General features: G+C 42.2%; 1 protein-coding gene across 2 annotated transcripts in view; it reads left to right on the top strand.

Annotated features, from left to right (window-relative positions):
* The window catches only part of aptx (aprataxin), a 64088-nt gene that overhangs the window by 1085 nt on the left and 40495 nt on the right, over positions 1 to 22508 (top strand). Inside the window, exons 1-3 of one of the 2 annotated variants that reach the window (XM_028805881.2) lie at positions 11430 to 11648; positions 12220 to 12356; positions 20453 to 20499. In XM_028805881.2, coding sequence (XP_028661714.1) covers positions 11575 to 11648; positions 12220 to 12356; positions 20453 to 20499 — 258 coding nt within the window. In that variant the 5' untranslated portion in view covers positions 11430 to 11574. Of the gene's footprint in view, positions 1 to 11429; positions 11649 to 12219; positions 12357 to 20452; positions 20500 to 22508 lie in introns of those variants that run through there. The other variant, XM_051929929.1, reaches the window with a different exon arrangement.

Below are 22508 nucleotides of genomic sequence, written 5' to 3'. Positions count from 1 at the left end.
GTCCAGGCCGGGTGAGGTTTCCCGTGTTGAGTCACCTGGTGGTGCCCATCCATCAATTCCTTTATGTTTCAGCATTGCACCCTTACTCCCCCCGGAACCCAAAGACTTTGGTTGGCTGCCCGGCGGGTCATGGGAATAACGCCGCCGGATCGCCAGTCATCATTGTTTATGGTCGGAACTACGACGGTATGTGATCGTCTTTGAACCTCCGACTTCCGTTCTTGATTAATGAAAACATTCTTGGGAAATGCTTTCACTCTCGCTCGAATTGTTGGTTTGCGTGGTTCTGTCTTGCGTGCGTCTTGCTTGCCATGGACTTAGTGAATTCTTAGAGTTGTTGGGCGTGGCTCTGTGAGTTGTCGTCGTATCCCATGGTCTTAGAGTTGGTGGGCATGGCTATGTCGTGCATATCCCATGGTTGTCTTGCGTGCCCTGTCGGCTTAGTGAATTATATATATATATATATATATATGATTTAGATAGGAATATAAGTAACAAGCGGGTTAAGTTTGCAGATGATAACAAAATAGATGGATTAGCAGATAATTTGGAATCCGTTATATACAGTAATTACAGAAGGACTTGGATAGCATACAGGCTTGGGCAGATTTGTGGCAGATGAAATTTAATGTCAGTTAATGTAAAGAATTACACATAGAAAGTAAAAATGTGAGATTTGAATACACAATAGGTGGTCAGAAAATCGAGAGTCCTCCTCATGAGAAGGATTTAGGAGTCGTAGTGGACTCTAAGCTATCGACTTCCCAACAGTGTTCAGAAGCCATTAAGAAGGCTAACAGAGTGTCAGGTTATATAGCGCCTTGATGTGTGGAGTACAAGTCCCAGGATGTTCTGTTCAAACTTTATAATGCACTGGTGAGGCCTCATCTGGAGTACTGTGTGCAGTTTTGGTCTCCATGCTACAAAAAGGACATAGCAGCACTAGAAAAGGTCCAGAGAAGAGCGACTAGGCTGATTCCAGGGCTACAGGGGTTGAATTATGAGGAAAGATTAGAAGAGCTGAGCCTTTACAGTTTAAACAAAAGAAGATTAAGAGGTGACATGATTGAAGTGTTTAAAATTATGAAAGGAATTAGTACAGTGGAATCGAGACGGTTACTTTAAAATGAGTTCATCAAGAACACAGGGACACAGTTAGAAACTTGTGAAGGGTAAATTTCACACAAACATTAGGAAGTTTTTCTTTGCACAAAGAACGATAGACACTTGGAATAAGCGACCAAGTAGTGTGGTAGACAGTAAGACTTTGGGGACTTTCAAAACTCGACTTGATGTTTTTTTGGAAGAAATAAGTGGATAGGACTGGTGAGCTTTGTTGGGCTGAATGGCCTGTTCTCGTCTAGAGTGTTCTAATATTTTAATGTTCTAATATTAATAATACTTTTTTCTAAATGAGCTTGAAAATACTTTATCATACACCACTTTTCATTTAACAATTAAATTAACCAAGTGAAAAAAATACATAAATAAAAGCTAAATTATTGCAAAAAGTGTATGCAGTATTTTTTATTTTATACGGGTAATAAGAACACCTGTGCTGAATCTATGCAACATGTCTCACTCTTGATATTTTCTGTTGTTCTTACAGTTCTCAGTGGTCTAGCAAACATGTCCTTCCCAATACTAGTAGATGGACATCTATCAAACAACTTTAAAATAGTGTGACAAGAAGGAATTCTTCCTCTCTAAGGCAAGTTAAACTTAATGCTAAATCATCTTTAAAAGTTATATACAGATTTATATTTAGATAGATAGATAGATGGATAGATAGATACAGTAGATACTTTATTAATCCCAAGGGGAAATTCATATACTCCAGCAGCAGCATACTGATAAAGAAACAATATTGAATAAAAGAGTGATAAAAATACAGGTATAACAGACAATAACTTTGTATAATGTTAACGTTTACCCCCCCGGGTGGAATTGAAGAGTCGCATAGTGTGGGGGAGGAACAATCTCCTCAGACTGTCAGTGGAACAGGACGGTGACCCTGTCTGGAGATGATCCTGTTCAGTGGATGCAGTGGATTCTCCATGATTGACAGGAGTCCACTCAGCGCCAGTCGCTCTGCCATGGATGTCAAACTGTCCAGCTCCGTACCTACAATAGAGCCTACCTTCCTCACCAGTTTGTCCAGGCGTGAGGCGTCCCTCTTCATTATGCTGCCTCCCCAGCACACCAACGCATAGAAGAGGGCGCTCGCCACAACCATCTGATAGAACATCTGCAGCATCTTATTGCAGATGTTGAATGACGCCAGCCTACTAAGGAAGTATAGTCGGCTCTGTCGTCTCTTGCACAGAGCATCAGTATTGGCAGTCCAGTCTAATTTATCATCCAGCTGCACTCCCAGGTATTTATAGGTCTGCACCCTCTGCACACAGTCACCTCTGATGATCACTGGGTCCATGAGGGGCCTGGTCCTCCTAAAATCCACCACCAGCTCTTTGGTTTTGCTGATGTTCAGTTGTAGGTGGTTTGAGTCGCACCATTTAACAAAGTCCTTGATTAGGTTCCTATACTCCTCCTCCTGCCCACTCCTGATGCAGCCCATGATAGTAGTGTGGTCAGCGAACTTTTGCACGTGGCAGGACTCCGAGTTGTATTGGAAGTCTATGTAACACATATTTAACACATTCAATAACAGCAAATACACATTAAGGCACGGAGCAGTTGTCCATCGTAACTGAACTGCATTTAGCACACAGCACTGTCATGGCACAATATATACACTGCCACCCAATTCACTTGCCCTTCATAACCCCAAAAATTGTCACATTCTTGTTCCACTCCTGTCATTTGAATCTAGCGCTGCGCTCCCTTCACCTCACCAGCTTGTATGTGTCAGTCTCTCATCTCTATAACTTTCTTTCACATGTCTTTGCTGTCCATTTTCTCAAACTCATTGTTTAATAGAATGTGAGATGGAAAGTGGTGAATAGTAATTACATTTTCGTACCACAGAAGTCAAAGCTGTATGTGATGCGTCAATGCCATTGTTTCAAATATGGCCACAATAAAAAGTACACTAAATAGCGGGTGGTGTTTCACTTAACTCAGAATTTATACTTGGATGTTTCTACACAATCATGTGGTGACCCATCACAGACATGTCCGCGATAGTTTAAGAAACACTGCTATAAAGTGATTTTTATTCAATTAATGGATTCAATATGTAACTCAAGTGAATACAAGTGAGTGTTCTTCGAAAGTGGATGGTCAGAATTCTATACATAAGGTATATATTGATAGCAAAGAGTGAATTTTACATTAGTTAATGCCCTCAGTAATCAGTCGAGACATATTTATTATTAAAAATCAATGATTTTAGTGAAGTTCATGTGGGGCTGTGTCAGCATGCTTCTGCAAAGTAAAAAAAAAAGGTGAAAGTTTTTTTTCCACACTGATGGGGGTAGACTTTGTAATATCCACTGTAAGAGGAACTACTAATGATACCTTCATTTTGCTGGTCTTCTCCTTCTACCCTCTCTCTCTCTTCTATAATAGGTCATCTAACACAATTTTCCTATTTTGCATTCTGATCTTTCTACAGAAGCATTTTTTCCTATCCCTTCCTTGATCTCCTTCCATCGACCACCTAACCTACAGAAACTTCTCGTTCTCTGCTCATTTCACAGAGGAGAGCCACATTCCTCACCAGGCACTTTGAGCTGTAACAGGAGCTGTTATGACCCTTGCAAATATGTTATCAACAGTACCCTTGTATCTGGTCAGGTCAGGTCGGATTGGGGAGCATACACTGGTACAGCGTGTTGCAGCACCCACCACATGGCGAAACAGCTCAGGATCATGGTTGGCAACCCCCGAGACAGACACGTGGTCCAGTCCCAACCGCCTGGAAATGACCATGTATCTGTGTGCTGAGTAAAGTGTGTATGCTTTCAATGCTCTTCATCTGCATGTGAATTACATTGCTTTTCAGCATTGATTTTATGTAGGCCCTATAATGGTATGCCGAGCTGGCCCTCAAGTTTCTTCTTGAGGAGAAGGAGTAGTAGTAGTAATAGTAGTAGCGGTGCTAGTCCTGCCACCTGTACAGAATACAATGAAATTCTTACTTGTGTTGCCAACAAACATGTTGCCACTGTCAAGCAACCATGTGTGAAAGTTAACCCGGACACAGACAGACGCAGGAGGCACAAGTGCAAGCATACATACATTTTATTTTCTTTTTTATCTTGTGGGAAATGTCTTCCTTGTTCCCCACAAACACAACACAGTTCTTCTTCTTCTCTCTGTTCTTTTTCTCTCCTCCACTCCTCCCGGCAAACTTTGTCTCCTTCTTCCCGACTCTGGCTCCCCGAGCAGTATTTGCTGGCCCCTTATACTGTACTAGTCAACCCGCGGCATACCATACGCCGCATAATCACGCCGCTTTTTTAATGATTTTTAAGCACAGGGAAAAAATTAACATTTGAAAAATCCGTAATTTAATAAACCACCAAGAAAAGTAACATTGCAACGATGCATGCTACGAACCAACATACAATCATCGTTCAGTACACACTGCCTGCTCATGTGCCCGCCCCCAAGTCCTCACTTTAGTCGCTTTTGTCTGTGCACCTCTGAGCCATGTTGTCTTTTCATTGTACTTTGCGGTTCCGGCTGCTTTTCTATATATAATCCACCAAGTCACCCGACCATGGTAGTAGCGAGGGGGGTGTGTGTACAAAGGGCAGGGACGTAATCAGTGTGAGCGTATGACCCGCAATTACTGGGAATTCCTCGTTTGTGGGGAACAATTGCAAGCCCCGGTCCCCATCACGAATCGGGTTCAACGGCTTACCCATGCCTGTCGGCGCCGGGTAGACACACGTTGATCCATTCAGTGTAGTGCGTGTGCAGTACCGGACAATCCGAGGGCATCACAGACCTGTTAATGCTCAATCTCACGTGGCTGAAAGCCACTTGTCCCTCTAAGAAGTTGTACGCCGACCGCTTGGCGATCGCGTAACTATTTAGCAGTAGGGTGTCTCATTCGTTTTCGGAATTAACCAGACAAATCGCTCCACCAACTAAGAATGGCCATGCACCACCACCCACAGAATCGAGAAAGAGCTATCAATCTGTCAGTCCTCTCCGTGTCCAGGCCGGGTGAGGTTTCCCGTGTTGAGTCAAATTAAGCAAAATTTGTGTGCGGTGAGTTGTTGCGTCCGGGCACATGAGCAGGCACTGTGAATGCCTTAAGAGCGTGGGTGGACGCGTGCCGGGGAATAATGAGTATCTGTATATCTTCTTAGATATAGAAAGCGTCTGATGCGGTGTTTGGTGAATTGTTGCAGTTTGTGAGTTAGCAGTTGTGATGGTTTTACACCTCAGTACATTGCGGTGAACGCTGGTAACAGTTAGGCGGGCGGGCGGGCGGGCAGGCATTCTCGTCCCATGCTCTTAGAGTTGTTGGGCGTGTCTCTGTATCAGTTCGAGTTGTTGGGCGATACTCTGTCATTTGTATCCCATGGTCGGATGACTTGGTGGATTATATATAGAAATGCAGCCGAAACCGAAAAGAATAATGAAAAGTCAACATGGCTCAGTGGTGCATGTGTACTGTAGCAGAGACGAAAGCGAGTTGGTGAGTTGTTGCATCCGGGCACATGAGCAGGCACTGTGAATTCCTTGAGAGCGTGGGTGGACACGTGCTCGAGTTGGTGGGTGTGAGTTGGTGGGCTGGGCTTTGTGAGTTGACTGACATGGCTATTTTTTGCGTATCCCATGGTTGTCTTCCGGCAGTGTGAATGCCTTGAGAGACAGGGTGTCCTTGTTTGGTGATTTGTTGCAGTTTGTGAGTTAAAAGCTGCGATGGTTTTACACGCTAGTAACAGTCAGGCGGGCGGTTAGGCGTTCTCGTTCCATGGTCTTAGAGTTGGTGGGCGTGGCTCTGTGTTGTCGGCGGGCGTGGCTCTGTGAGTTGTCGGCATATCCCATCGTCTTAGCGTTGGTGGGCAGGTCTCTGTGAGTTGGCGGGCGTGGCTATATCGTGCATATCCCATGGTTGTCTTGCCTATTCTGTCGGCTTAGTGAATTATATATATAAATAAGGCACCCAGAAGTGCTGCAGGTGCTTGTTGATGGATTTCCAGGTGCTTTATTTTTGACATTAAAACACTTCTATCTTCTCATTTATCTCTTTGCCTCCTCATTCATTTTCTCTGCTTCTGATGAAGTATTTTTTATACATTAAAACCTTTCTTCTTCTTCTTCTTCTCATTTCCTCCTTGTTCCTCTTCTCTGTTTCTGATGGAGAAACTATTTTTTGACATTACAAACTTTCTTCTTCCTCCTCTTCTTCTCCTCATGTTCTCCTTATTCCTCTTTCTCTGCTTTTACAGAAACCCAATTTTTTGACATTAAACCTTTTTTCTTCTTCTTCTTCTCCTCGTTTCCTCCTCGTTCCTCTTCTCTGCTTCTGGCGGAGAGATTATTTTTTGACATTAAAAACTTTCTTTTTCTTTTACTACTTCATTTCCTATCCACCTCATTCCTCTTCTCTGCTTCTGGCGAAGAGAGTAATTTTGACATTAAAACCTTTTCTTCTTCTTCTTCTTCTTCCTCACAGGTGGCGCAGTGGTAGTGCTGCTGCTTTGCAGTAAGGAGACTGTGGAAGATTGTGCGTTCATTTCCCGGTTCCTCCCTGTGTGGATAGCGCTTTGAGTACTGAGAAAAGCGCTATAGAAATGTAATGAATTATTAATGAATTCTTCTTCTTCTTCTTCTTCTTCTTCTCATTCTCATTTCCTCCTCATTCCTCTTTTCTGCCTCTGATGGAGAAACCATTTTTTGACATGGTTGACATCTGCTGACAGTGCAGTAGAATTTAGGAGACTGCAATTCATGGCTGGATTATTGCGGGCACAATGTATGGGTGCAGTTCCCTAGATATTGCTCTAGTCACTTTATATCAGTATGTACGACTGGTCTTGCAGCCTTTGTCAAAGTTTTCCAACAAGGTTGACGTGGGATTGTCTCTGAGCAGGTGGATTGGATACAGGGACAAGAAGTACATCAGTTTTGTATTAAATAGAATAAAGTTACTGTATTTTTTAACACATTCTTGTTTATCATGTGGCGTGGACAGCCGGGGTCCTTGCCCGGCCCAGAAGCTTCTACACGGGAAGGACCAGGGGAGGAAACGTGACAAGAACTTTACCTCCCCTGGAGCACTAAGTGGCAACCACCTTGGCTGACAGTGGTTCCCCAGACTCCGGCAGGGCTCAATGGGAGGTTCCTCCAGGTGCTCTAGTTTCCTCCTACAGTCCAAAGACTTGCAGTTTAGGTGGATTAGCGATGCTAAATTGACCCGTGGTGTGTGTGTGTGTGTGTGAGTGTTCACCCTGCGATACACTGGCACACTATCCAGGGCTTGCACTCAGTACTTATTGTGATAGGCTCTAGCTTCCCTGTGGCCCTGCTCTGGATGAGTGGGTTGAGAAAATGAATTGATAGATGGTTACTTAGGCAGTGCTTATTTCTTGAAGTGACTTCTGTCGTGGCAAAAAATTGTCACCAAAAGGCTTTTTACCTGAAATGAAGGCTATTAGGACTCAGAGGATAGGCAAACAGAGTCTATAGCTTTATTGCAATAAAACAACAATAATAATAACACGGACTCAACCCAATACGGCCAAATTGAGCTGAGCCCTGAACAGAAAATGCAGTATAACTAATGTCTTTATTTAACTATTTGCTTAACATATCTTATTAGCTTTTCATGTCTAAATTATGCTAAATCTAATACTTTAGAAGCTGTCATTAATTACTTTTATGGCCATACATAAAATTTTTCTCTTCCATACTTCTAACTGTACAGTACTGTTATTGAATGTCAATAATATAAATGATAGCACATGATAGGAATGATTAGCAGCTCTGCCTGAGGGAACGTGAGCTCCGCAATAAGACAGCGTGATTTTTCACTAGTCAGCCTCTCGAACTGCAACATGTCTGGATGGTTGATATACAGTATAACAACCAGTAATGGCGGACTGCACGTGAATACACTTGACTTATAGTTTTCATTCTCTTTCTCTGTACGTTTAGCATTCATTTGCTCAGAGGTTGATGCGCTTGCTGCTTCGTGAGCAGCTCTTGTTTTCTCCACTGTAGCGGCCCGCTTCTTTATCTTCACCAAAATCTTCAACCTCTCCCTAGCCCAGGCAGTCATTCCGTCCTGCCTAAAATCAGCCACAATCATTCCAGTGCCGAAGAAGTCTCCCATCACCAGCCTAAATGATTATCGCCCTGTGGCTCTCACTCCGGTAATCATGAGGTGCTTCGAGAGACTGGTTCTCCAGCACATCAAGGACTATCTCCCCCAAGACTTCAATCCCTACCAATTCGCATATTGCGTGAACAGATCCACAGAAGACGCCATCGCCATAGCTCTCCACTGTGTGCTGAGCCATCTAGATGGATTACAGCTCAGCTTTTAATACAATCTTTCCTGACATTCTCATCACCAAACTGGTCACTCTTGGCCTCCCCCTCTCACATGTGTCTGGATGAAAGACTTTCTTACCAACCGGCTCCAGACTGTGAGACTCGGCCCCCACCTCTCCTCCATTCGCAAACTGAACACCGGTACCCCACAAGGCTGTGTGCTGAGCCCTCTTCTGTACTGTCTCTACACCCATGACTGCAGTCCGGCTCACAACAACAACCTCATCGTCAAGTTTGCTGACGACACCACAGTGTTCGGACTCATCTCAAAGGGAGACGAGGCAGTTTACAAAGAGGAGGTCCTGAAGTTGGCAGCCTGGTGTTCAAAGAACAATCTGGCTCTGAACACCAGAAAAACCAAGGAGATCATTGTCGACTTCAGGAGGCACAGCACCAACTTAGCCCCCCTTTACATCAATGGTGAGTGTGTGGAGAGGGTCCATACCTTCCGGTTTCTCTGCGTCCTGGACAGACAACATCCCAGCTATCATCAAGAAGGTTCAGCAGCAGTTACACTTCCTAAGGGTCCTCAGAAAGCACAACCTGGACTCCAACCTGCTACTGACCTTCTACCGCTCGTCCATCGAGAGCCTGCTGATGTACTGTATCACAGTATGGTACGGAAGCTGCACCATGGCAGACAGGGAGAGGCTTCAGAGAGTAGTAAAGGCAGCACAGAAGATCATCGGCTGCCCTCTCCAATTTCTGATGGACATTTACACCTCCTGCTGCCTCAGCAGAGCAAAAAACATCATCAAGGACAGCTCCCACCCTGGCTCTGATCTGTTTGACCTGTTACCCTCAGAGAGGCGCTACAGGTGCATCACAACAAGGACAAACAGACTCAACAACAGTTTTTTCCCAAAAGCCATAACCATTCTAAACTCACACATGCACTGACTACACAGTCTAACCCCCCAACCCCTGGACTTCCTTCTATCCATCAACTGTGTAATATCCAATATCTAAATGGTACTGATAATGACTGTGCAATATCTGTATACTGTACAATATCATTACTCTCAGGGTCCAACATCCACTACTCACTGCACATGATCATCATTATTGTGCAATATTTATATTATGTGCAATAACCCAATAGTGCAATAGTTATTATTCTTTCCATATGTATATAGCGTCACAGAACTTTTTTGCAACTTCATTGCAACTTTTTGCACCATTTGTTTATTTGTTTATTTACTTGTTGTGTTCTACATATATGTCTGCACTGAAGCAGCTGCTTTTAATCACATTGTACACGTGTATAGTAACAATAAAAGCATTCTATTGTATTCTGTTCTTCTCTTCTTCCGTCAGCATCTTTTCTCGTTTAAACTGATTAAGTCAGTGTTTGTGTTGCAATTACTTAGTACGTTTTTCTTAATCCTTCACTTAACCAGGCACTTAAGTGTTCAATCTGCCTCAGGAATGATTTAAGATAAGAAGAGGTAAGAGAAGTGACGGTGAAGGTGGTAAGGAATGAGAATGGCGCCCATACACATGCGCCGCATGGCCGCCCTGCTGGCCTCTGCCGTGAGTTGATTCTACAATAAAATAAAAATAAAGAGTAATAAAAATCATCACCCCAAAAGCAGACAGTAGGGGTCATGTAGCATATATGTACCAAATTGCACATCAATAGGTCAAACAGTTTGCGAGCTACAGGTGATTTAAAATCCTGGACAGACAAACGGACATCCATGGTAGAGTATTATATAAGAAGATTACTGGCCAAAAACAATACTTCTATGATGATGTTGTTAATATGCTGAATCTGTAGCTGTTTTAGTTAACCTTTCCAGAGGCAGTTTTAAAATATGTTGGATAAAGAACATACAGTAGGTCCAGTAAATGGTGAAACTGCTTGTACATTCCATTGATGGGACCTGCCTTATTATATATTATACAAGCATTTTAATCAAATCTATGATTAGTGCAGACTTCCTGTATTTGAAGTACTTAATAATTTGGAAAAATCTCTTAAGCACCCTATTATCTGTGCTCAATGGTAATATTATTAAATCCATCCATCCATTATCCAACCCGCTATATCCTAACTACAGGGTCTGCTGGAGCCAATCCTAGCCAACACAGGGCACAAGGCAGGAACCAATTCTGGGCAGGGTGCCAACCCACCGCAGGACACACACAAACACACCAAGCACACACTAGGGCCAATTTAGAATCGCCAATCCACCTAACCTGCATGTCTTTGGACTGTGGGAGGAAACCGGAGTGCCCGGAGGAAACCCATGCAGACACGGGGAGAACATGCAAACTCCATGCAGGGAGGACCCAGGAAGCGAACCCAGGTCTCCCAACTGCGAGGCAGCAGCGCTACCCACTGCTCCACTGTGCCGCCCTAATTATTATTATTATTTAATTATTGCCATTATTAGTGTAGTACTAGGGTGTTGTACCGTGTTAGCCATTATGAATGTAGAGAAAAGCCAAGCAAAATGACACCTTTTATTGGCTAACTAAAAAGATTACAATATGCAAGCTTTCGAGGCAACTCAGGCCCCTTCTTCAGGCAAGATGTAATCTCTACATTATTAGTGTATAAATTGATATAAATAATTGCATTTAAACAATTCGCCAAAATCTGTTGTATGTAAGCGATACTGTTTTAAACGTTTTTGTTTTTTCATCAGAAAACCCGGTTTCCACGTCTACCTGTATTAGTTTAAATGGCACTTTTGCCACTCGCAATATGGCGGACGCGCTGACGTATCGTGTCGACTGGGCAACACAGTGAATGCGGCGTCTATCTATATACAGTACGTCTATGGCCTTCACAAGCGCGTATAGTTCGCGATTTCCGAGTAGTGTTTTTTAGTCTCTTGCGCTTTCCGTACGTCAGGTCCTTACGTCAGGTAATGCTCATTGTTGTGGAACAGTAAATTACCGCGCGGTGGCAGAGAATAAGTGCAATTTTATTCATTTCTGTTAAACGTGTATATGTTTTTGGGATGCTAGGTTTAAACCACCGTGAATTAATTATGCTTGTATATTTCACTGCAATTTGAGACTTTTAGCTCCTCCCCCTTACTGTCCACATGAGGCCAACCCCCTAAAGCGAAAGCGCATTACATGGTTGCAGTGTCAATTTGGAGTTTTAAACGTGTGATTGAGAAGGTGCATCTGGCAATCGGGAACGGGAACAGGTATGACGAGAGCAACTATGCATGTTTTGTACGAAGCGGGTTATGCATTATAAACGAAATTATAGATTTGCCGATTTGTTCGTTAGTAAGAAGTGAGAAACAAGACATTTGGTTGTTTCACGTCCGCTTTATGAAGAAGACCAGCCTTGAGCAGTTTCTCGTGCAGAGTGGAAAACTCAATTCTGAATCTGCATCTGAAATTTTTAAGCATCTTCGCACCTTGAGCGGGCAGTCTTACATCACCGCATCGAATTTTGGCCAGGGAGTTCTCGCCACTTTGCGAAATGTCCGGCCAAAGTAGCATATACACTGGTTATTTCTAGTAATTCGGACTTTGGCCACAGCTCGCGGCCAAAATTCCTAACGGCCGGCTAATTCGGGAACTGTCCGAACTTTGGGTTTTGGCCGTACCACTTGTTACAATTAGATTAGATAAAGTTACAGAATTGGTCACACAGCAGAAAACCTTTGCAAGACACTGTGCTTTGGCCGTATTCAAACTCAATGTGATAATGAATTAAATTGTTAATACATTTGATGTTGACGTTTTCATGTTTTGTCTCTTCACCAGGAGGATAATGCGGGTTTGCTGGCTTATAAGGACAGATGGAAGCCATGAACCTATACAACTCCCTCATCTTGAAACTGTGGTTTTAGGCCGGGGACCCAAGACAAGAATTACTGATAAAAAGTGTTCCAGAGAACAAGGTGTGTTATTCAGAATCGATTCTTTGTCAGTATAATTTACAGTTACAGTTATTTGCTTAGCTGATGCTTTTATCCAAAGTGACTTACAAAAGAGGTCAATATAACTGAGTTAGAGCAGTGCTACTCCACTTCATGTACTTCAGGGGCCAAAACCTGGGAATTAGCCTGACTGAAGGACTGCAATGCAAAACAAATTAACATTTTCTGACATTTTTGGCGTTGTTACCTAAAGATTTAAGTTAGAATGTTTTAAAACTAGCAAATCTATTTAACAATTTTTCTTTGCATTTGGGTTTACATTTAATAAACAATCCTACAAAAGAATAATAAATGTAGAAATTAGCACTTTGTTTAAAGTTGAGCTAACAGGTCTTCTCTTGTTGTAAACATATCACTAGATAAGAACTATTTTAACAAATACATTTATCTGAAAATGGGAGTAAAGTAAAAATGCATCTTAAAATAATTATGAAAGCTCTTTGAAACTTTAATGTAATTTAGATCAATTAATATTTTATTGCCCCATCTGCTTTTGCTCTTTAAATGCTTGCATATAAGGATAATATGTAAGTAACATATGAATACTGCCATGCTTCACCATAAATACAAACAGTAATACAATCAGGATGCTTATTAACGTTCCCTCTTGTCAACAAACATCCTCTCCTCTTGTTCGGCCTTTAAGTGGAAGAAGTGTGAGCGTTTCCTCAGCAAAATCTGCGCCATTAAAAAAGCGCACCCACACCGTGACCTGGACCGCCATGTCTGATATATTGGTTGACTCATCAATGGCCAGACTAAAATGTTCCGCGTTACTTGGGTCAGTTAAAAGCTTTTCAAAAAGACTATCAGAAATTGTTTCAACTCTTCGGGCTAGTGTAGAATCTGACAGTTGCAATTTGGATATCCAACCAATGATATCTTTATTCTTAAAATCAACGAAAAGAGATTCACTGCACTCCAAGAAACATTTTTAAATAAGTTCACCTTCAGGAAAAAGGTCTGCTGCTCTTTACAATGTTCCACAATATTTTATATGAGGCTTCTGTAATAGATAGATAGATAGATACTTTATTAATCCCAATGGGAAATTCACAATGGAATGTGAATAATAACAATAATGGAATCACTCTCTATTACTTTCCATTGTAGTAAATTTTGCTGGCCATGTAGGCAGTCTAGAAGTGAGCAGATTTTATCCTTTCTTAAATTGGTCTGATATCATTTTCTAAAGTCAGCATGACAGCTTTCAGCGTGAAGCTGGATATTTGTGCGTTTCGGTGTCGCTATACTTCTCTGACAAAGCAGACATAGAGGTTTATTGTTTATTTCAGTGAATGCAAATTCTTCTTCCCATGCTTTGTTAAATGTTCCATGCTTGTTTGAAATTTTGCATTTTGACATTTTCTTGTCATTTTCACCAGTAGCTCTCTAAACGTTTTGTCTACTTCTCATTGTGATGCAGTAAGAAACTTTGCATGAACTGAAAAAACGTATAAAACACTAGTGTGCCCCCTTTTGAGAGAAAACGGAATGTTCATGTTTTGAGCAGGAATTTAAATTCTGAGAATGATTAATAGATTTTTCTTACTTCCTGGGGGACGCATGTTGAGTAGCCTGGGCCTAGAGGACTATTTTGGGACAAGGGTTACAGGACAAGGTTACAAAATTGATCATTACAAGTGAAGGACTCCAAACAAAAAGCAAAGAAGTTACACATCCTCAGTTAAAAGAACCTAACAAAGTCATTATCAATTAGACAGAAATTCACTGAACATTTATTTTGTGAATCCATTCAGTTCAAATTAGATTTGTGAGGATCTGGAGCACATTCTGGAAGCATTTGGCACAAGGAAGGCATCAATCCTGCTTGACATCAGTCACAGTCACAGAAGGCCTAGCATGTGTAGTAAAATTAAAAATGGCTGCTGTTTAGAGAATACCATGTTGTCTCTCCAAATGGCCAGGGAGCTGGACTAGTGTCTCCCTGTGTAGTCCCGAGTCACTTAATTTGCCTGTGCTTACACAGCTGAAATCTTCTTCATCTTTTCCCACTTCTATGTGGAGTCGATGTACTTGATCAACCTTCTCCATTCATTCAATTCATAACATACTCGGCTCTGCTCAAATCAATTCATGGCCATAGGGGCAGAAGCCTAGTCTGTCAACACTAAGGGCAATGCAGAAATCATCTCTGGATCAGGAGTCAATGTCGGGACACTCAGACACATACTTACAGAAGTTTCTATACACTTAAGGTGAATTCTTTAAAACTCGCTTTATAACCCTCCACAGATTTTATACTAATAAACTATATATTTGGCATATCATTTAAGACATCAACTTTGTGCAGAGCAAAAGTAATTTTTTTCAACAATGTTAACAGAACTCCGAGTATTTCACTTTTTATTGACTATCGTCACACATGTGCGCTTTGGAGGCAGCCAACAAGCCCTAAGGTGAGTGATCTATTGCGAGATGAAGGGTTGATTTCGAGTACTAATGTCTCTTTCACTAGACCCAAAGAAGACAAATAATAATTCTACTCTCTTACCTCCACCATTTCTGAGTTCTCAAAATGGCCACTCAACATTATTTCCACTTTCGGCTCCGCCATGATGATGTCACTTTTCCGGCTCCGCCCTGATGACGTCACTTCTGGTTCTGCCCTGATGACGTCACTTCTGGTTCTGCCCTGATGACGTCACTTCTGGTTCTGCCCTGATGACGTCACTTCCGGTTCTGCCCTGATGACGTCACTTCCAGCCTACAGTTTTGATGTCATCTCCTGCCATATCACTTCCTGTTGCCATTTTTATATAAAAAATATCTCCGTACTGTATTTTGTCAAATGCTTTTAGTTTTGATCCATTTTTTCACTCAATTCTCATCAAGTCCAAAGGATATTATACGGGCCAACTTCCCCAACTCTTTTTAATGTGTCTGAGTCGATCGTTCTTATCTCTCTATTATAATAAAAAAATCTTGGGAAGAGAGATGAGACATGACTTTCTCAGAGAGACACTTTCACGTCCTGCGAGACGAGACTTTGTGCCAAGAGATTTAACCATACCCAGGGCCGGAAATAAAAGACGAAGAGTAGATGACAAAGTAGAACGTCGTAAAGAATTCAAAAACGTTGGCATGATACACATGCAGAGCAGGTTAGAGATTATGAAAGTACTAAAATTCGAAAGTCTCAAAAAAATGATAGTAAAGATCACATTACTGCTCCCACCCTCATGCTCGACGGTCGAGATGGTGTTTTTTGGCTTGCAAGCCTCACTGTTTTTGCTCCAAATATAGTGATGATCATTATGGCCAAAGAGTCTAATCTTGGATTCATCAGACCAGAGGACATTTCTCCATAATGTAAGATCGTTGACCCCATGTGCCATGACAAACTGCATTCTTGCTTTTTTATGGTGGTTTTATACCAGTAGCTTCTTCCTTGCTGGGCACCCTTTCAGGTTATGTCGATGTCAACTTGTTTTTCTGTGGATATCGATACTTGTCTACCTGTTTCCTCCAGCATCTTCACATGGTCCTTTGCTGCTGTTCTGGGATTGATTTGCACTTTTCGTGCCAAAGTCCTTTCTCCGAGAGGCCGAATGCATCTCCTTTCCTGAGCGGTATGATGGCTGTTTAGTCCCATGGTGTTTATACGTGCATTTTATTGTTTGTACAGGTGAACGTGGAACCTTCATGCGTTTGAAAATTGTTCCTGAGGATGAACCAGATTTGTGGAGGTCCACAATTTTTTTTATGAGGTCTTAACTGATTTCTTTTGATTTTCCCATTGTGTCATGCTAAAAGGCAGTGAGTTTGATGGTCAGCCTTAACGTACATCTACATGTTGTCTCCATTGAGACTAATTGGCTATTTGAAGCTAATTGTCTAATGGCCCAAAGTCTTGACCTCATTTTCTGGAGTTTTCCAAGCTGTTTAAAGACACAGTTAGCAAAGTATATGTAAACTTTTGACCCACTGGACTTGTGATATAGTCAATAAAGGTGAAACAATATGTCTGTTAACATTGTTGGGGAAAAAATTACTTTTGCCCTGCACAAAGTACATGTCTTACACATTATGCCAAATTTATAGTTTGTTAGTATAAAATCTGAGGGGTTATAAAGTGAGTTTTAAAGAATTTATCCTTGGTGTATGGAAACTTTTGACTTCAACTGTAGGCTATTCAAAGTCAGTCAGTCATTGCAGCATGCAGATTAAAATTTAAAGTATGCTCTGTTTGTAGTAGGGCAGCATGGTGGCACAGTGGTTAGTACCACTGCTTCGTGGATCTTTGTTTTAAATCCTACATACGGTCATTGTCTGGTGGAGCTTGCACATTCACCCCATGTCTTTGTTTCCTCTCCTCCTCCACAAACACATGCATGTTAGGCTAATTGGCAACTCTAAAGTGGACCAACTCTGAGTGAGTGAGTTAGGGTTGACATGTCTTAGGTACTGTGACCTTGTTCCAGGTATTGTATCATGAAAGTGTTTACAAAAGGCACTTTAGCCTCCACAAGTTCTTTGTTTATTGGTCATCCATCCATCCATTATCCAACCTGCTATATCCTAACTACAGAGTCACAGGGGTCTGCTGGAGCCAATCCCAACCAACACAGGGTACAAGGCAGGAAAAAAAACGCTGGGCAGGGTGCCAGCCAACTGCATTATATGCTAATATCCTCCCGGTCAAAAAAGAAATTAAATAGATGCAAGTAAGCATATAAATTACTGCTCCTTTCCAACTGTGTGACACAAATGGAATAGGTGTGTAGATGAACTAACCGATTACGTTGCTGGTCAAAATTTGTGTCACTTATTGCATGTCCAATGGGGAAAAACATAAGGTGGTCTCATGAAGTACAACATTTTCCTGAAAGTGAAAGCGGAGCTTCACCATGTGCTCATCTCAGCAGGAGTGCAGCTTAAGCACAAGCAGGCAGACACAGACAGTGCCTATTTGATTTGACGTTATTTTTTGATTATACAAATAAATGGCAAAACATTCGTACAAAATAAATATTTGTAACAATCCACTATTTGTGCTTATCCGAATACCATATTCAGAGTCGGCTCCACCCACGACTTTACAGGGTAAGGCAAAAAGTGTAATGTGGACCTAAACCAGATAAAGAATGTCACATAAAACTGAACTATAGCTCAAGTTCTTCACTTGCAAATACATTCCGTTAAGTTCACCATTCTTAGAAGAATGAGCTTGTTCAATAAACGCGCCCTTTTGAACTAGTTCATGCACAACACTGGTCATGTGGACCTCTGGCCATCAATCCGTCAATGTAGCGACTGCATGGTGCTTTGATCAGGTGGTGGGGACACAGGGGCACAGATAGCCACCACAGAAAACCGGAAAGAGAACAGCAGAGAAAGTAGGGGTTAGTACTGATTTTGGAGCCATGAAAAGAAAAAAGATCATCCATTATCCAACCCGCTATATGCTAACTACAGGATCACGGGGGGTCTGCTGGGGCCAATCCCAGTCAACACAGGGCGCAAGGCAGGAAACAAACCCCGGGCAGGGCGCCAGCCCACTGCAAAGAAAAAAGATAATTAAATGCATATATAGATATCAAAAGCCATGTTTAAAAAACAGCTACAACTCATTAGTTTAAGTGCTCCGCCGTGTTAACCTGGCGTATTTCTATCGGTCAGCTATCCCAGATTTCAGGTACATAACAGCAGAAGGCCGCCTCACCACCTCTTTTAAGTTTAGCTCTTGGAATTTTAAGTAGACCCTCATTTGAAGATCTAAGGTTACGATTTGGAGTGTAACGTGAGAGGTATTCCGAGATATACAGTGCATCCAGAAAGTATTCCCAGCGCATCACTTTTTCCACATTTTGTTATGTTACAGCCTTATTCCAAAATGGATTAAATTCATTTTTTTCCTCAGAATTCTACACACAACACCCCATAATGACAACGTGAAAAAAGTTTACTTGAGGTTTTTGCAAATTTATTAAAAATAAAAAAAACTGAGAAATCCCATGTACATAAGTATTCACAGCCTTTGAAGCTCGAAATTGAGCTCAGGTGCCTCCTGTTTCCCCTGATCATCCTTGAGATGTTTCTGCAGCTTCATTGGAGGCCACCTGTGGTAAATTCAGTTGACTGGACATGATTTGGAAAGGCACACACCTGTCTATAGAAGGTCCCACAGTTGACAGTTCATGTCAGAGCACAAACCAAGCATGAAGTCAAAGGAATTGTCTGTAGACCTCCGAGATAGGATTGTCTCGAGGCACAAATCTGGGGAAGGTTACAGAAAAATTTCTGTTGCTTTGAAGGTCCCAATGAGCATAGTGGCCTCCATCATCCGAAAGTGGAAGAAGTTCGAAACCACCAGGACTCTTCCTAGAGTTGGCCGGCCATCTAAACTGAGCGATCGGGGGAGAAGGGCCTTAGTCAGGGTGGTGACCAAGAACCTGATGATCACTCTGTCAGAGCTCCAGAGGTCCTCTGTGGAGAGAGGAGAACCTTCCAGAAGGACAACCATCTCTTCAGCAATCCACCAATCAGGCCTGTATGGTAGAGTGGCCAGATGGAAGCCACTCCTTAGTAAAAGGCACATGGCAGCCCGCCTGGAGTTTGCCAAAAGGCACCTGATGGACTCTCGGGCCATGAGAAAGAAAATTCTATGGTCTGATGAGACAAAGATTGAACTCTTTGGTGTGAATGCCAGGCGTCACGTTTGGAGAAAACCAGGCACCGCTCATCACCAGGCCAATACCATCCCTACAGTGAAGCATGGTGGTGGCAGCATCATGCTGTGGGGAACTGGGAGACTAGTCAGGATAAAGGGAAAGATGACTGCAGCAATGTACAGAGACATCCTGGATGAAAACCTGCTCCAGAGCGCTCTTGACCTCAGACTGGGGTGACGGTTCATCTTTCAGCAGGACAACGACCCTAAGCACACAGCCAACATATCAAAGGAGTGGCTTCAGGACAACTCTGTGAATGTCCTTGAGTGGCCCAGCCAGAACCCAGACTTGAATCCCATTGAACATCTCTGGAGAGATCTTAAAATGGCTGTGCACCGACGCTTCACATCCAACCTGATGGAGCTTGAGAGGTGCTGCAAAGAGGAATGGGCGAAACTGGCCAAGGGTAGGTGTGCCAAGCTTGTGGCATCATATTCAAAAAGACTTGAGGCTGGAATTGCTGCCAAAGGTGCATCGACAAAGTATTGAGCAGAGGCTGTGAATACTTATGGACATGGGATTTCCCAGTTTTTTTATTTTTAATAAATTTGCAAAAACCTCAAAAACTTTTTTCACATTGTCTTTATGGGGTGTTGTGTGTAGAATTGTGAGGAAAAAAATGAATTTAATCAATTGTGGAATAAGGCTGTAACATAACAAAATGTGGAAAAAGTGATGCGCTGTGAATACTTTCCAGATGCACTGTAGGATGGAACAGATTATTGAAGGTTTTGTGAACCATAAGCAGAATTTTAATGTCAATTCTAAATGGTGCAGGTAACCAGTGTAGTGACGCTAGGACTGGGGTGATGTACTCGGATTTTCTTTTCCTAGTTAAGATTCTGGCAGCCTCATTCTGCACTCGTTGCAATTGATTGATGTCTTTCTTTTGTGGTCCTGAGAGGAATGCATTACAGTAATCTAGTCAACTGAAAACAAAAGCGTCTTGCAGTGTTATAAGAGATCTAACTTTTGCTTTATTTCTTAAGTGTACAAATGCTGTCCTAGTAATCTGATTAATATGTGATTTTAAAATCTAGGTCCGAGTCAATAATTAGCCCTAAATTCTTTATCTCTGTCTTTACTTTCAAGCCTAATGGATCAAGTTTAGAAATGAATAGAAATGACTTCACCCAGAGTATAAAAACTAAAATTGCACACTGGTCCCTAGATGTATTAGGCAAAACTGCTAACTAATATGTCACTGTGCTGAACTACAGATTGTGAGATGTGGGCATGAAGGGTGAACCCAATCTTAATGACATGACAGTATATCAAGTTTACAAATATGGGAAAGCTGTTCACAAGGTTCTACCCGAGTGAATGCATTGAACATATTAACGTCCATCTTTTTTATTTTAGTGCAACTGAAGGCAGACTACAGTAAAGGATATGTCACTCTGAAACAGGTGAGTATGAGTGTATTGTAAAAATGATATTACTGGCTGGTTTTTCATTTTTCTGCTGGGACCGTACTGTCTTAATGATTTGGGTTCAAATGCCCCGCCCAGCTGCTTTCTGTGCAGTTTGTATGTTCTCCCCGTGTTTGCATTGGTTTTCCTCCATGTAGTGCAGCTTTTCTCCAACCTCCCAAACACATGACGATGGGTTAAGTGGTAAATCTAATAAATTGGGCCCCACTTTGTTGTTAGCACTATTACAATATGCAAGAGGGGGGTACCCAAAAATAACCGGAATCTGTACCTGGTGCACAATCTCGACTTAGTTGCGAATTTCGCCGCTAGGTGTAGCATCTTTACAGTATTCTGTGGCAGTCTGCCAAGTAGCGTTGCTCTGTATTGTTTGTACGCCATTCTGTGTCGTTTTTCTTGGTGCTTATTAAACGTGTTCTGAAATTGTTGTGATGGGTGATCATAAAGAACAGCGTGTCTACGTTCGATTTGGTTTTCTCTTAGGGTTTTCTCTGCAGTGATGCTTGAAACTGCTTTTAAAGAGGAAGCTTTAAGTAAAACACAGCTTTACGAGTGGTTTTCACGTTTCAGACGAGGAGAAATGTCAATTGATCTTTGCTCCGTCTGACTTTTTCTTGTCCCCGCTGTAACAAAAAGGCGCAATATCAATGCCTGACCCGACACAGACAGACACGGGAGGCACACTCATAAAACAAATGTTTGTTTATTCTCCACCCTAAGGGCTCAGCAACTCTTGCTGCAGCACCCTTTGGTGGCGCCTGCAGATCGCAACAGGGCTGTATTGAACTCCAACTCCCATGAAGCCCTGCGAGAGTCCGAGGCACTGCTACAACCCAGGGCGCTTGCCATCTCACATCCTTAGGGATGTAATGCTCTGTCCACATTTGCTGCCCTGGTCCTCCTAGCATGGAGGCGTCCCGTCCGGGGCTCTTGCAGGCTACGCCGCATATGAAAAAAGAACTCGAAGGAAAGCATTTTTGTACCGTGGAGGAATTCAAAGAAAAATTGCTGCAGGCCTTAGACAGTGTTCCCCTTCAGCAATTCCAAAAATGTTGCCACCAGTGGGAAAACCATTGGGACAAGTGCATTCATTCACATGGAGAGTACTTTGAATGAGACTAAATAAATAGTATACAAATAACTAAATAATGCACACTTACAAAAGAAAGATACATAAATAAGAGAGTCCGTAAAATACAGAATTGTTGTTTTTTTACAGAGACGTGCCCAAATGAACAGACACATTGAACGTAGATGCATACAGCGCGCGTCTCAAAGTGCTGCATCAAAACAAGCACGATTTCAAAAGAAAGAGCTTGCGTCTCAGACATACAAAAAAGGGAGCAAAGCAACGCGCATATGACCGGCCAGAAAACAAGCAAGCAGGACTCAAAAAGCAGAAAGCTCAACTGACCAACATACAAAAACGGACAAGGCACGATACAAACAATGCACGACGTAGAGTGAAACGGACTTTGCGCAAAGCGGAGGCGGATCAATTAAAACTCAAAAATAGCGCGTCACAAATAATGGACATGCAACAACGCGGCACTCAAACACCACAAGCAAAACATGCCCGTCGCAGACATCAACACCAGACGTCTGCTAAACTCTTACGCCAGTTGGCTAACAACGCTTTCAATAATGAGTCCACTATTGAGGAAAATTCATTGGGATTAATGAATGTCATTTGCAATCATTGTCATTCACTTAACTTTACAGAAGAAACAACTGGCAATACAAATAATGAATTTACACGTTGTTGTCAAAAGGGGCAGATTAGACTGCCTCCTTTACATTCATATCCGGAATATCTACAGAAGCTTCTAACTAAGGATGTGCCTGAAAGTAAAAACTTTATGAACTACATTAGATCCTACAATAGTTCATTTGCTTTTGCATCTACCAGAGAACATAACAGGACACCAAAAGGCAATGGCCCATACTGCTTTCGCATATGTGGTTAACACAACGCACTATATTAT

The sequence above is a fragment of the Erpetoichthys calabaricus genome, chromosome 7 (assembly GCF_900747795.2).
Source record: "Erpetoichthys calabaricus chromosome 7, fErpCal1.3, whole genome shotgun sequence".
In the NCBI taxonomy this organism is placed as follows: Eukaryota; Metazoa; Chordata; class Cladistia; order Polypteriformes; family Polypteridae; genus Erpetoichthys; species Erpetoichthys calabaricus.
The sequence above is the reverse complement of the archived record's forward strand: the minus strand, read 5'-3'. Positions and strand labels throughout refer to the sequence as shown.